The sequence below is a fragment of the Notolepis coatsorum genome, assembly GCF_963971535.1.
Source record: "Notolepis coatsorum genome assembly, chromosome: 4".
Classification (NCBI taxonomy): domain Eukaryota; kingdom Metazoa; phylum Chordata; class Actinopteri; order Aulopiformes; family Paralepididae; genus Notolepis; species Notolepis coatsorum.
The window spans coordinates 14,179,413-14,194,703 of NC_140168.1; the positions used below are offsets into that span (position 1 = coordinate 14,179,413).

Here is a 15,291-nt window from a genome sequence, read left to right on the forward strand (position 1 = left end):
TAATTCTGGCCTATAATGACTGGACTATAGGGGTAACAAAACATTGAAAAAAAACACATTTCCCATGATGGGATTCCTTGGGACTTTTTTTCTCTCTCACTAAAGACATATTGAGGATACAAAATCAGTTGAGTTTGCTAATGTTGCAATTTGTCCTAGGTTTAGCCTAATTCTGGCCTATAATGACTGGACTATTAGCTCTCATATTGATTCTGGTTTGCAGTCTCTTTTTGACAGGTCGGTATCGGTGGAGAGGCCTGTTGAAATGGAGCTCATATGTGATAAGGTCTTGGTTTGTCGATGGGGTCCTAAGCCTTACGACGCTGGAGGATGAGCCTGCCCCACTCCAGCCATATACCGCAGTGGAGGAACCTTTTGTGAGGTCTCGCTTGCCCGAGTCGGGACAGTGTTGTTTTTTGTTTTAAACAGCATTGTCGAATGTTCCACAGTGGGGAGCATTCGACAAGGGTGAATTTCGTGTTCGACAGGGGCCGGCCCGTTAGCGCTGTTGTGGTAGTGGCCCTGACAATTAATGGGTCACAATATTTTTTTGTTTGGGTGTTTGATGTGTAGTGGTTGCCTCATGGGCAACCATTTTGGTGGGGGAGATGTTATATACCATGATCGTGGTTACTCCTGTGTCACTGTGCATGCAGGTGATTGCTAATTGGCTGATTGCTGCTAATTGGACACCTGCCTGGCGGGCTTAAAGCCACTTCCTCAATCACACATGCAGGGTGACTGTTGCTAGAAGAGATTGTGGAAACAGAGTCTCTTCACTTTCCACCATTCTTGATCTTTAGTTTGAGCTAGTTATCGTAATTAGAATAGTCTTTTGGTTTAAACACAGACCAGATGTCTGTGTGCACTAATGTTGCTTCCCTTTGAGCCAGGGTCGTAACAGTTGTTATACTGGTAAACTAGTCAGATTTCTAGTCATGGTAGTATTGTCCTGTGTTGTAAACCCCACATACCTGGTGCTCCAAACAGGATGAAACAAACATTGACTAATGACCTTTCATTTAATTACCTGGCAGGGGGGCGGGGCAGACGGGGTCCCAGAGGAAGTGCCTGGTTGAGAGGCTGTGGAGGGGAGGAACCTCTCTGTGCGGATCTGTCCACTTCTCAACAGCTGGAAGTACAGATCAGTATGTATCCTCTTCAGGTGCGTGTGGAGGAAGATCTCAGAGGTGTAGCTGTACTCACACGCAGGACATGGAAATACTGGAGACTGGGTCTTCACTCCTGAGAGCGAGAGAGAGAGAGAGATACAGGGATATGGAGACAGACAGAGCAGATTAGGAGCGAAGTCAGATGAGTAATGGAAATTAGGGATGCCCCGATCACGTTTTTTGCCACCGATACCGATCACCGATCGTCGTGAGCCATATCGGCCGATACCGATCCGATACCGATTGTTTTTGATTAAAAAGAAATTAAAATGTATTTTATATAAAAAGTTTTTTTTTTTTTTTTTTTTATAAAATATATATATTATATAATTAGACTTGTACTTGTATTATCTGCGAGACATCGCCACCACGCAACAAGTCAAAATGCTCACTATCTGCAAACAGCTCCACTGTCTGTGTGTACTCTAGTAGCCCAGCTCCAAAAAGGATTCTCCGGCGCTGCAGCGGGACCCCATTGGTAACGTTAAGTGCTTTGGTCATTTCACATTCAGCAAGCCCTCAGCTCGAATACGCATTAAATCAATGTTATAAGACATTGATATCAAGAGCTATCTGTAGCTACTGCTAGCCGGCTAGATGACGTTAAGACAGAACTTTAGTTCAATGGGACATTTCGTTTTGAACAGTAAACGAACGTCAGCTAACGCAAGCTAACTGAGGTATGAACATGAACTACTAGACTTTCTGGATCATTTGTTGATATCAGGAGCTATCGGTAGCTAGCCGGCTAAATACCGTTAGACAATGCCTACTAAACGTGAATAGTTGACTGGGTAATTTTGTTTAAACAGTAACGATAGCTAGGTAGCTAACGTTAGCGCAGGTCGAATGCAGTGCACTACAGACTCGAGCAGAGGAGCCGCACCTCTTTGTTTACAAACTCTACACGGGGGCGGGCGGGGCTAGGGAGGAGGAGCAGCGGCAGTTTGCAGGTCGTGTGTGTCTGAGACAGACAGCGAGTGAGAGCTTCGCTTGATCGGTTTCCGCTATCGGCGAATATGACTAATTATCGGAATTCACAGATTGCATATTTATACTGAGTATCGGCCGATAACGATCGGTGGCCGATCGATCGGGCATCCCTAATGGAAATTATTGTGTAATGAATCAATACAACTACGACGGACAGGAGGATCTTTGTTGGTGGGGTCTATATTATTCCAGACTGGCAAAGGAATCATGTGATTTACAGATCTCTGATGTGTTACACCCCAAATCAGATGAATAGACGTAAGGATAAGTACATGCACACATACAGATTACCTTCAGTAGAACTCTTATTGTGACAAAGTTCATCGAAGATGATGCCCAGTTGTGCGGCGTGCTCATCTCCGTACCAGACCAGCATCTCCTCTCCTGGAGCGACACAACACCAAGACCGGTAGAAAATCTGTCCACGGTGTTGGAACGCTACTAGGTTCTGTTCCTCCTCGTAACGGGCACAGTTCACATACCTGAGAGAGAGAGAGAGAGAGAGAGAGAGAGAGAGAAAGAGAAAGAGAAAGAGAAAGAGAGAGATATCTGTAAAGCATTCCCGGTAACTGGAGAAAGGTATTCCCGTAACCTATGGGTAACCGAGAATACCTAGGTATTCTTGGTTACCTAAATAGGTATTCCCGTAACCTGATAGGTATTCACGGTAACTTTAGATATTGATATGTATTCCGGTGACTTGTGAAAAGGAGAGGTTACCAGGAATACTATTACCATATAGGTATTCACGGTAACTTATATGTATTCCGGTAATTAATTAATTGAAGCTAACACATCATGGAGGCCCAGGCCGTTAGCTACAAGCTAACAACACATCATGGAGGCCCAGGCCGTTAGCTACACGCTACAAGCTAACAACACAACATGGAGGCCCAGGCCGTTAGCTACAAGCTAACACATTAATTAAATGTATTAATATTATCAGGGGTAGGCTAGCATATATAATAGAATGGTGGCATGGTTGTGTAGACTGACTAGGGGCATGGTGGTGGTGTAGACTGACTAGGAGCATGGTGGTGGTGTAGACTGACTAGGGGCATGGTGGTGGTGTAGACTGACTAGGGGCATGGTAGTGGTGTAGACTGACTAGGGGCATGGTGGTGGTGTAGACTGACTAGGGGCATGGTGGTGGTGTAGACTGACTAGGGGCATGGTGGTGGTGTAGACTGACTAGGAGCATGGTGGTGGTGTAGACTGACTAGGGGCAGGTTGGTGTAGACTGACTAGGGGCATGGTGGTGTAGACTGACTAGGGGCATGGTGGTGTAGACTGACTAGGGGCATGGTGGTGTAGACTGACTTGGGGCATGGTGGTGTAGACTGACTAGGGGCAGGTTGGTGTAGACTGACTAGGGGCATGGTGGTGTACTGACTAGGGGCATGGTGGTGTAGTGTAGACTGACTAGGGGCATGGTGGTGTAGACTGACTAGGGGCATGGTGGTGTAGACTGACTAGGGGCATGGTGGTGTAGACTGACTAGGGGCATGGTGGTGTAGACTGACTAGGGGCATGGTGGTGGTGTAGACTGACTAGGGGCATGGTGGTGTAGACTGACTAGGGGCATGGTGGTGGTGTAGACTGACTAGGGGCATGGTGGTGTAGACTGACTAGGGGCATGGTGGTGTAGACTGACTAGGGGCATGGTGATGTAGACTGACCAGGGCATGGTGGTGTAGACTGACCAGGGGCATGATGGTGGTGTAGACTGACTAGGGGCATGGTGGTGTAGACTGACTAGGGGCAGGTTGGTGTAGACTGACTAGGGGCATGGTGGTGTAGACTGACTAGGGGCATGGTGGTGGTGTAGACTGACTAGGGGCATGGTGGTGGTGTAGACTGACTAGGGGCATGGTGGTGGTGTAGACTGACTAGGGGCATGGTGGTGTAGACTGACTAGGGGCATGGTGGTGGTGTAGACTGACTAGGGGCATGGTGGTGGTGTAGACTGACTAGGGGCATGGTGGTGGTGTAGACTGACTAGGGGCATGGTGGTGGTGTAGACTGACTAGGGGCATGGTGGTGGTGTAGACTGACTAGGGGCATAGTGGTGGTGTAGACTGACTAGGCGCAGGTTGGTGTAGACTGACTAGGGGCATGGTGGTGTAGACTGACTAGGCGCAGGTTGGTGTAGACTGACTAGGGGCATGGTGGTGGTGTAGACTAACTAGGGGCATGGTGGTGGTGTAGACTGACTAGGGGCATGGTGGCAGGGTTAGAAATTAACATTTTTTTTCAAGGGCTTTTTTTGCCCCCCCTTAATTGCTTTTCGGGGGCTTTTTTTGTATTTCGGGGGCACAACATTTTTATAATGAAAATTAACATAAAGATTATAAAACATTCTTGACACTTTTTTTTACAGTCTTCGTCCCTATGTTTGATAACGTAATGTTAATGTCTCCATATATAGGGCTCTACGCTAACCTTTTTCCCAAGGAGCACATGTGCTCCTAAATAAAATGTTAATAAATAAAATCTAAATACAAATTTAGGAGCACACAGAAATTTAGGAGCACAGTGACAATTGTTCAAGTAACACACACACACGCACACGATGTGTGACATCATGGCTTGGTTTCATGTTTTGAGGTACCTTCAATTATCTGTAAATAATACATACATACTCTATCTAAATAGATTAAATATTATTGTCCCTGAGTGAGGACAAGTTGTGTTGTTGTCTTGATATAATAACCGGTTGCCTCTGGATCAATGAATGTCTAATATTGAATAATATTATTAGATATTTTATTTTTAACATCCCTAATTCCAACAGTCAAGAGGCTTGTTTCAAATTGATGAAAAACCCCACACACGCAACGTTTGTGAGTATAGGCTCTGGCCAGATCGATCAATGAAATACGTTGCGCGCTCAGCGCTGTGGAATGAAGGAAATGCGCATCGGGATCGGATTTGGATGTTATTCTTTTGGAGTTGTGTTACAAATGGAATGGTCTTTCCCCGCCGAACACAAGTTACTTAACGTTACACAGGTCGCGCTATGCAGATGCTTAGCTTGCTAACGTTAAGATAGCAGTGTAATGCTTGATGAGAGCAGAGCGCTCTCTCTGTGTTCGCAGCACCTCTCAAGTGCCTGTCACACGCAGCGGGCCCCGCCTCCCTCCTCCTTGGAACAAACATTCCACCCAAAAACTGAATTTCAGTCCAGTTTCAATCTGAACTATTAACAGCGGAGCTGTTTTGTAATCTTCACAATCACTCGTCTGTCTCGCACACTGCAAGTAAATGATTTTTCCGGTTTGCACACACACATATTAGGGGCAATACGAGGGAAATGCTCGCACTGTAGAGCATATATATAATTATATATATAATTAGTAAACTGTCGGGGGCTTTTTTTGCCCCCCTTAACTGATTTTCGAGGGCATTTGGTCAATTTTCGAGGGCATTTTGCCCCAAGCCCCCGTTAATTTCGAACCCTGCATGGTGGTGAACCCTAACTCAGGTGACCAGGGCCCTCATTCATCAACGTGTGCGTAGAACATGTTCTATTTCCACACGTAAGCACAGAATTTAGAATGAGTGTACGCACAGGAAAGTCGGGATTCATCACACGTGCGTACGCAGGTTCTACGCACACCTGTCATGATGAATATGACTGATCCTACGTTTGAGCTTGTGCACTGTTTTAAGTATTTGCATACCAGAAACGCCCCGATTAACCATATACGGTAATGGAATACACCCATGAAATGTGGAAAAATGGACTAAGCCGAGGGAAGCGTGTCATGAGACAGGCTGACAGACGTGTACACTTACGGTGATGTCGGATATGATATCTATTAACCATTGCTGCCTGGGCAGCGCAAACACTAATAAATACCGCGCTGGAATATGACTGCCTTTTCCCGTGTTGTTTGATTAATACCCAGGGATTAAAGTTCTCCTCAATTTTATTCCAAATCGCGATGGATCTCCCGTCAATTTTCTACCTGCTGCATATGATTTCTAGAGGCATACTACAATCTATTTTGATGTCAGTATTGGGTAGCCTATATAAACAATAATACGAGAGCATATACAAGAACAATGAATCTCACTGCATGTATGATGTAGCCTGCCTTTCAATACATGAACTTGAATTCCATCATGTTTGTGTGCGGGACTCACAAGGCTGTTGTCACAATGGGTGGTACCGGTACAGTAATAATAACAGTCCACACAATATCACAATCCATGCCATAGCCTATGTTCTATTAGGACATGATCTGTGACGACAAATGTTCTAGAATGTTTGATTAAGATATCATACTCTGACAGCATGCCTATGATCAACAAAAACGCGAACTTGAATCCCATCATATACATAGTCTGTCCACTATCTGGTGTCATTGCAATGCGTTTTCTATTCTTTCTTATACAGTAAAAAGGGGGAAGAACACTATATTCATATGACTTGTATTCTGCTTACAGCTTCGAAATTCCACTTGTTTCGTTTAACGTAAAGCCTTTTAAATATAATCAAAACGTTCCCGTGTTTCTGCGCAAAATAATAACGAGTTGAGCTTTATGATTTATGATGAATTGAAAATGGGGGACCCTGATGTAAACAAGACGAAAGTCTTTCTCTGGTCTGCATCCCCAATTAACAATTGTATGTACTGAGCTGTACTGTACTGTACCCATTCTGCAATCTGTTAATAAACTTTTCAATCAATCAATCAATCAAGCTACGCGGAGCGCAGTCAGTCAGTAGCCTACACCCCGTATATTCCGATAACGCTATATAAACCATGCTGCATTCATTCTGAGAGAAAGATCTATTATTCCAAATGCTATTTATAGGGTTTTGACCATAATTACACTACTGTTGCTATTTTACAATGAACTATAATGAACTACGGTTCGTACAGAACATGCCAGTGTTATTATGCACAGAAGCTCATTTCCTTGTTGTAATAATATATTCTACCACTGGGCGTCAGCTAAGTGTGCTCTGACCTGTGCGTAGACGTAAGCACGGAGTCAAGTTCAAGTTGAAATTGATGAATCCCACTCTTTGCTTAGAAATGATCGTACGCACAGGGTAAGCACAAATCTGTGCGTAGAACACGTTGATGAATGAGGGCCCAGGAATACCTGTTTTTTCCAAAATTCAGTTCAAATGCCATCTTGGAATAACAAAACAACGATTGTGTGCAGACAATTGAAAATGTTGGGTTCCTTTCCACTTTCTTGAATATAGAAAACATTTAAATACTTGTTCTAGAACTGTATTTTTTGCACTTGTTTGTTAAGTTACTGGGAATACCCTTTCCTTGTTTTTGCTCATTTTAACAGACAAAACACAACACATTCTAGTAATTCTGGTTTACACCTAACCCTTATTATTGCTGTTATGATTTCCAAAAATAAAATCTCACCAATCTTTAGTAAAATAGGAGATTTAAGTGTTTATCTGGAATTGTGAGGATAGGTATTCGCGGTAACCTGGGATCAATGTGAAACGTAATTATCTCCTAAAATAATTGGCAACAAAAGACGAAACTCATTTTGGTTGTTCATTGGGGTGCCAAGATCATGCCCAAAACATATCATGCATCTGCCATGAAAATTAAGCCTTTTATGTTTGTTATCAATTGAAGGCCAGGAACTATGTTGACTCATATCCCATACCCGGATTTTTCCTTCAGATTCAGCTAAATTTGAATTCTCTTGAGATAACTCGGGGCAGGGTTAGAAATTAACATTTTTTTTCAAGGGCTTTTTTTGCCCCCCTTAATTGATTTTCGGGGGCTTTTTTTTGTATTTCGGGGGCACTGAATTTTTATGATGAAAATTAACATAAGGATTATAAAACATTGTTGACACTTTTTTTTACAGTCTTCGTCCCTATGTTTGATAATGTAATGTTAATGTCTCCATATATAGGGCTCTACGCTAACCTTTTTCCCAAGGAGCACATGTGCTCCTAAATAAAATGTTAATAAATAAAATCTAAATAAAAATGTAGGAGCACACAAAGAAATTTAGGAGCACAGTGAAAATTGTTCAAGTAACACAGAGTTTATTAACTATTTATCTCATGCATTATTATACTGTGCGTGTGCACACTATGAATTGAAAATGGGGGACCCTGATGTAAACAAGACGAAAGTCTTTCTCTGGTCTGCATCCCCTTAACTTGTGTGTATTGAGCTGTACTGTATTGTACCCATTCTGCAATCTGTTAATAAAGTTTTCAATCAATCAAACGCAAAGGATATCGGTTGTCAAGCTGCTTTTGTATGTTGTAGTGTTGTTATGATACCAACATTTTGACTTTGATACAGATAGGAAAGGTAATGGAATATATTATTAGATGACAGAACATTGAAAATTCTTTATACAATTATTTAATTCATTATGAAATAGAAATTCCGTTTTTGGGTGGAACGTTTGTTGCAAGGAGGGAGGAGGCGGGGACCGCTGCGTGTTACACACAACACGGAGAAATGGTCTAGCTGCTTCGGTGCGTCGTTAACGTTAACGTCGGAAGAAATTCCCCACTAAGCCCTAAATTCAGAGCAGAGCAGTATCCTAATGACTTTTATGCTTCAGTCGATAAGGTGTTTTGCGAATTCTGTCAACATACCGTGGGGACTGGACCCGCAAAAACACGTGCGAATATCACTTCAAAAGCCATGTCAGCCGGATTCCTCTCTTTCTCCTCGTCTCTCTTTTGCTCAAAATAAAAATGAATGGGCTTCATGGCTGGCTGATTTTTTTGCGTTGTCTGATTCTGAATGTATAACTTGCCTAAGCCGGTACCGTGACTTTGTTTTCGGGCGCTACTGTGATTGGACGTTTATGCGCCTTGTGTAATGTGGGACTATTATAACAGCGGAGCTGTTTTGTAATCGTCACTCGTCTCGAGTAAATGATTTTTCCGGGTGGCGCACACACATATTATTAGGGCCAAATACAAGGGAAATGCTCGCACTGTAGATCATATATATAATTATATATATAATTAGTAAACTGTCGGGGGCATTTTCTGCCCCCCTTAACTGATATTCGGGGGCATTTTGTCCATTTTCAAGGGCATTTTGCCCCGAGCCCCCGTTAATTTCGAACCCTGACTCGGGGAGAACTATGGTATTGTTACATGATGATGATATCCCTACAAAACAACCAAAACATTTTAATTCTCTTAAATTGGAGGAGATAGTGAATTGGTATTCCCGGTAACTTAGGTCAACTTTAGAGGTCCGCCATCCCTCATTACATGATTATTTTTTTAAAGGTGAATTATTTGGGATCTATAACAATCATTCTTGACATGAGAAAAGATTTTAATGTTGTTCGTATAACGTCCTGGGTTATATGGCTTAGAAATGGGGCAGGTTACCGGGAATACATGCGTTACCCATATAGAGAGACAGAGAGAGAGACAGAGAGAGAGAGACAGAGAGAGACGAGACAGAGAGAGACGAGACAGAGAGAGAGACAGAAAGAGACGAGACAGAGACAGAAAGAGACGAGACAGAGAGAGACGAGACATAGAGAGAGAGAGAGAGAGAGAAAGAGACGAGACAGAAAGAGACGAGACAGAGAGACAGAAAGAGACGAGACAGAGAGAGAAAGACAGAAAGAGACGAGACAGAGAGAGACGAGACATAGAGAGACAGAGAGAGAGAGAAAGAGACGAGACAGAAAGAGACGAGACAGAGAGAGACAGAAAGAGACGAGACAGAGAGAGAAAGACAGAAAGAGACGAGACAGAGAGACAGAAAGAGACAAGACAGAGAGAGAGAGAAAGAGACGAGACAGAGAGAGACAGAAAGAGACGAGATAGAGAGATTACTGCTACTACTGTAATTGATAATCTCAGTCTGTATCTTTTAAACCACAGCAGAGTTTCCTACCTCATCCAGTTAGAGTGAGTCTCTCTTTTCTGATGTCATAAATATCTAGATGTAACAGTACTGTATATCTGTATGTCATGTAGGGCTGCAACGATTAAAAAATCGTCGACGAGGAATTGTTGCGTCGATTAGTCGTTAACAAATATGCACTATCTATCTTTGTCCAGCCAGCTGATCTTTGTCCAGCCAGCTGAAGACTTCTTAGCTTAACATAACAGACCAACAGTAAGTTTGGGGGAACTAATGGGATAACTGGGGATGTTGTTTGGTCCTGACAAGAGTCTCAAAGTCTGGGGTGATGGTAGACAAAGCAACTCTGAGGTCATGACTCATGCTCAATGTCCAATCTGTTCCTCTGCTCTGTCTTCAGCTGGACCAGAGCTGAGAAGCCACTTTCACAAAGATAGGTAGTGCAAAAAAAAAAAAAAAAAAAATTATATATATTTGTTTAAATTTTTTATTAGTCGACTACCAAAATAGTCATTAGTTGCAGCCCTAATGTCATGTATGTCATATATGTTATGATGAATTGAAAATGGGGGACCCCGATGTAAACAAGACGAAAGTCTTTCTCTGGTCTGCATCCCCTGAACAATTGTGTGTATTGAGCTGTACTGTACTGTAAAAACCCAATAATTTTCCAGAACTTAAAAAAATTGAGGCAACCCCCTGCCTCACATTTTTTAAGTTGATCAACTCAAATGTTTTCAGTTGGCTAAGACTTACAATTCTCAGTTAAGGCAACTCAAATATGGTCAGTTACTGTGACTTAAGGTTCAGTTTTAAAATCCATGTGAATAAGTTAACAGAAAAATAACTACACAAGCACATTATATCAACTTCAAACTCTTATTTATTTCTATTCAGAGTATACATCTATTTAACTGTATGCCACTTACAAAAACATTGTGTTGCCCTCTCCAACATTATGGCAATGTTAAAATTAAATAGATATAGAAAAGAAATATATAGAAAATAAAGAATACATGCATGTTATAACATGTACATAAAATGTAATGTATATTACACATTTAATCCCACTGGTCACAATAGTGTAATAATGTTTGTTATAAGGCTCTGAAAATGTTACTGGATGATGTATCAATGTATTTCCAGCAAATATTGAAATAATAAAGGGTCTCAATATGTGCAGTGTCACATGACCAGAGCTGTTTACATCCTGGCTGAATTACTCAAATTTGTATAGTGTGGTCATAGAATGAGCAAACATGTTGACAGCAACTATTGTGACCGTTGGGATAACAGTGTATCTATGTACAGTACAGAATAAAATGTATATAGATTATCTGAAAATTGTCAATCCGCTTGGCACATGTAAAATTCACAAACTTTGTGCTGTATATTGGGTCCTGCCTGGCAGAGCACAGCGCCAGGCTGGACACTTGCAGTGCAGACTCTGACCATGACCACAGAGTTATTAAAGTGGCCAATCAGATCGCGGAACCCGAACGCGGAACTGCAACTCCGTTGGTAAAAGACTACACGCACGTGGGTCGCGTGTATCCTTTCGGCAACTGGCTTGTCCTTCCGCGTTCCCGTTTGGCGCTCTGATTGGCCAGGTCATGTGACATGTGCGCCCAATAGCGTGTTTGCCCATTTCCGCGTCGAACAGCCTGCAAACTACCTGGCGTTCTATCGCCCTGCTAAGACAAACTCTAACCTTAACCAACTTCGAAAGAGTGCCTAAGCTTAACCGTCGAAAGAACTTGCCGTCACGCTCTAAGACAAAATCTAACCTTAACCAACTTCGAAAGAGTGCCTAAGCTTAACCGTGCAAAAACTTGCCGTGCCACGATTGCCGCTCATGTCACATGACCTGGCCAATCAGAGCGTCAAACGGGAATGCGGAAGGACAAGCCAGTTGCCGAAAGGATTCACGCACGCGGGTCGCCTGATTGCTTTTACCAAACGGTTCGTGTTTCCGCGTTACCGTTTTGCGCTCTGATTGGCCATAGACGTTTCTGGCCATGTGACATGTGCGCCCAATCGTGTGACGGCAAGTACTTTGGACGGTTAAGCTTAGGCGCTCTTTCGAAGTTGGTTATGGTTAGGCCTGCCACGATAACACATTTTGCTGGGCGATTAATTGCCCCCGAAAATATCGCGATAAGCGATATTATTGCGACCGGTTAGAGAATTTTTTTTGGAGAAATTTATTTCCCAAAAGTTTTCAATTAACCTTTTTATTTTTTTTACTAATATAATAATAGCATAATAATGCAAGGAAACCGTTTCAAAGTGCAATAAACCTTTATTTAACATTGGAAGACATTTTAAATATCCTAAATAAAAAAATGCTCAGTTTGATTGTTTATTATAAAACAAACAGAAACTGGAAACAAGCCCTCTGTCTGGCTTTTTGTGTCATCCTTTTAACATGTACATGTATTAGTAATGTACCTTGCAGTACCATGTACAAAATGTTAATAAAGTGTGAGGAAAAAACTGGAAACGTAATAAATAAAAATAAACACCTAAATATATACTATCTCTATTGGAAGAGACTTGAGCACAGGATAAACTAGGGATGGGCAAAAATTATCCAGATCGATTGATCACATGATGTACTCGAGTACTCGTGGAGGAAAACGCTGTACAAAATAAACGTATTTTCCGGTGTTTTAGACTTTTATTTTGAAGCCCACCACTCCGTCTTTTGCAGTGTTTTAGACTTTTATTTTGAAGCCCACCACTCCGTCTTTTCCGGTGTTTTAGACTTTTATTTTGAAACCCACACACCGGTCCGACCGGAAGTATTGTTGTTATTATCCTAGCTGCCTAGCAGAACGTATTGAGCAGACAACTTGTCTCGTCCGGTTCTGTGTTTTTGAGCTAATGATAAAACAAATGTTGAGATTGTTGGTGAACAACTAACTTTAGGTTAGTTTTAACGTTAGCTACTAACATTAGATGCAGCTACTACAGGCAATCAACGATGAGGAGGAAGCGTCAAAGCCGCATATAATAGAATAGCTGTGGTGCGTAGGCACTGCAGCACGACTCGAAACTACCTGTTATAATAAATTAATTCATGTTTAACTTGTCCCCGTGTCCAGTCCTTTGATCAGCCCCACCCGTTCATTGTAAACAATGATGCATGCAATTGTATTAACGTTATTCTGTGTTGTAGCTATGCTATACGTTGTATTTCGTTTGTTAGCTAATGTTGTTAGCATTGGATAGCGTCAACGCTAGATCTTTAATCTTTATTTAGCAGTCCAGTTTCTCCGGGCAGTAGCGAGTAACTACTTGGGTCTAAAAATAGCTAACGTTACACTACAAAGAACGCTACTTGGTTAAAAGGAGCAACACTAGTTAAGCTATGTGGCGTTGCCCCACGGAGCTCCCGTGCTGTGCTCTAGTAACGCCAGCGGCCCGCCTCCCCACACGGAGTGACTGACAAGGGGTACTGGTTCCGCCTCATTAAAACAAACGCGCAAATAGCAATTAATCGTGCCCGTCAAAATCATTGCATTCATTTTAATTATCGCGCCGATTAATCGATTTATTGCTTATCGCGGCAGGCCTAGTTAAGGTTAGAGTTTGTCTTAGAGCAGGGCGATATCGTGTGACGGCAAGTTCTTTCGCCGGTTAAGCGTAGGCACTCTTTCGAAGTTGGTTAAGAGGCGTGTTCGAGATGGATTTCGGTTCGCCTCGAAAGTAGACGAGAGTAGCCGAGTGCAGCCGGGGGAGGAGTCAGAACGTCGGACACTTCAGATTTCACGAGAGCCTCTCGTCTCGCATGGCAGATACGCTTTCACGTCACCACCACACACATTACACATACTGTCCAGCTCATTATAATGCGATGGCCGTGTGCAAAATTAGATTAGATTCAAATGTACAGCACATCATATACTACTATACATATATATATATATCATTGCCAAATTCCACCCCACTCCAACCTCGTTCAATTGTTGTGCTGAATATTTAGGAATCTTTAACAACTAGTCCTATTAAGAATCCTGATAGTGGAATATACTATTCATAAATCATATACCATAATGTATACCATCTTGTTGCGCGCTCCTGGCCACCGCATGTGCGCACACACAACACGCAACTTGAAGTTTATCATGATGATATGATGAATGAATGAATGAAAACTTTATTTGAAGAAGCTCTTGGTACCCAAACTCCTGTATCCAATAATAATAATAAAGACGGGTAGACGGGACCCGTACTGTAATAAAGTCTTCAATCAATCAAACGTCTCATAACTTCCTCTTGTGGGCGTGGCTGGTGGACCAGGTGACAACTTTTCTGAGCCAATAGGCGCTTTGCGCAACGACAGCAAGTCGTTCCCCATCATGGATTTGCGTGGAGCAGCCGGGTGAGAGGTACTGTGGCGCCTCGCTCTGAAGGCTGTGCGTGGCTCGGTCCCGCGATATTTCCGCGCCTCGTCTCGTCAGATTTTCAGAGCAAGTCGGACAACATTCTAACCGCCATGCACCGCGCTTGGCAAGGCCGTAGTAAAACCTGCGCAGATCTGCGTCCGCCTATCCCATCTCGAACACGCCTAATGTTAGAGTGTGGATCGTAGGCGTTAGGTAGTTTGCTGCTGGTCGAGGCGGAAATGGGCGAGTCATGCGATTGGGCGCACATGTCACATGACCAGCAACGCGCGTGGCCAATCAGAGCGCAAAACGGGAACGCGGAAACACGAACCGTTTGGTAAAAGCATAGACGCGCCCGGATCGCGTGTATCGCTTCCGCAACGGAATTCGGATTCCGGGTTCCTCTGATTGGCCGCGACCCCCACGTGACCCGCCCCCCTATCCACCGCTCTGCCGCTGCCGCGCGCGGCAGAGAGCGGCCGCGGACTCGCGCGCTTCCTCAATTTATACGCATGGAAGTATTGATTGAATGAATGAATGAAAACTTTATTTAACAGATTGCAGAATGGGTACAATACAGTACGACTCAATACACACAATTGTTAAGGGGATGCAGACCTGAGAAAGACGTTCGTCTTGTTTACATCAGGGTCCCCCATTTTCAATTCATATAGAACGACTACGCCGTAACAAATCATTAAAATAAAATACCGTTAACTGGAATATGTTGTGCCTTTACACATATGTTGGATTATGTAATTGGTTTGTCATGACAAACAAATAAAAAAAATCGCGATTTACCCGCTGGCTACATCAAGACAGTGACTGCATGTAGTCACTGTGTGTTGATGTTGTAGCCACCTCCTCCGCAGCAGGAAT

General features: G+C 42.9%; 1 protein-coding gene across 1 annotated transcript in view; it reads right to left on the minus strand.

Moving 5' to 3' along the window:
• The window catches only part of LOC311226918 (uncharacterized protein), a 34,645-nt gene that overhangs the window by 11,347 nt on the left and 8,007 nt on the right, over positions 1-15,291 (minus strand). The window contains exons 2-3 of the mRNA XM_084312384.1: positions 2,457-2,647; positions 1,031-1,245 (exon numbers count right to left, since the gene is read on the minus strand). Coding sequence (XP_084168510.1) covers positions 1,031-1,245; positions 2,457-2,541 — 300 coding nt within the window. The 5' untranslated portion in view covers positions 2,542-2,647. The remainder of the gene's footprint in view (positions 1-1,030; positions 1,246-2,456; positions 2,648-15,291) is intronic.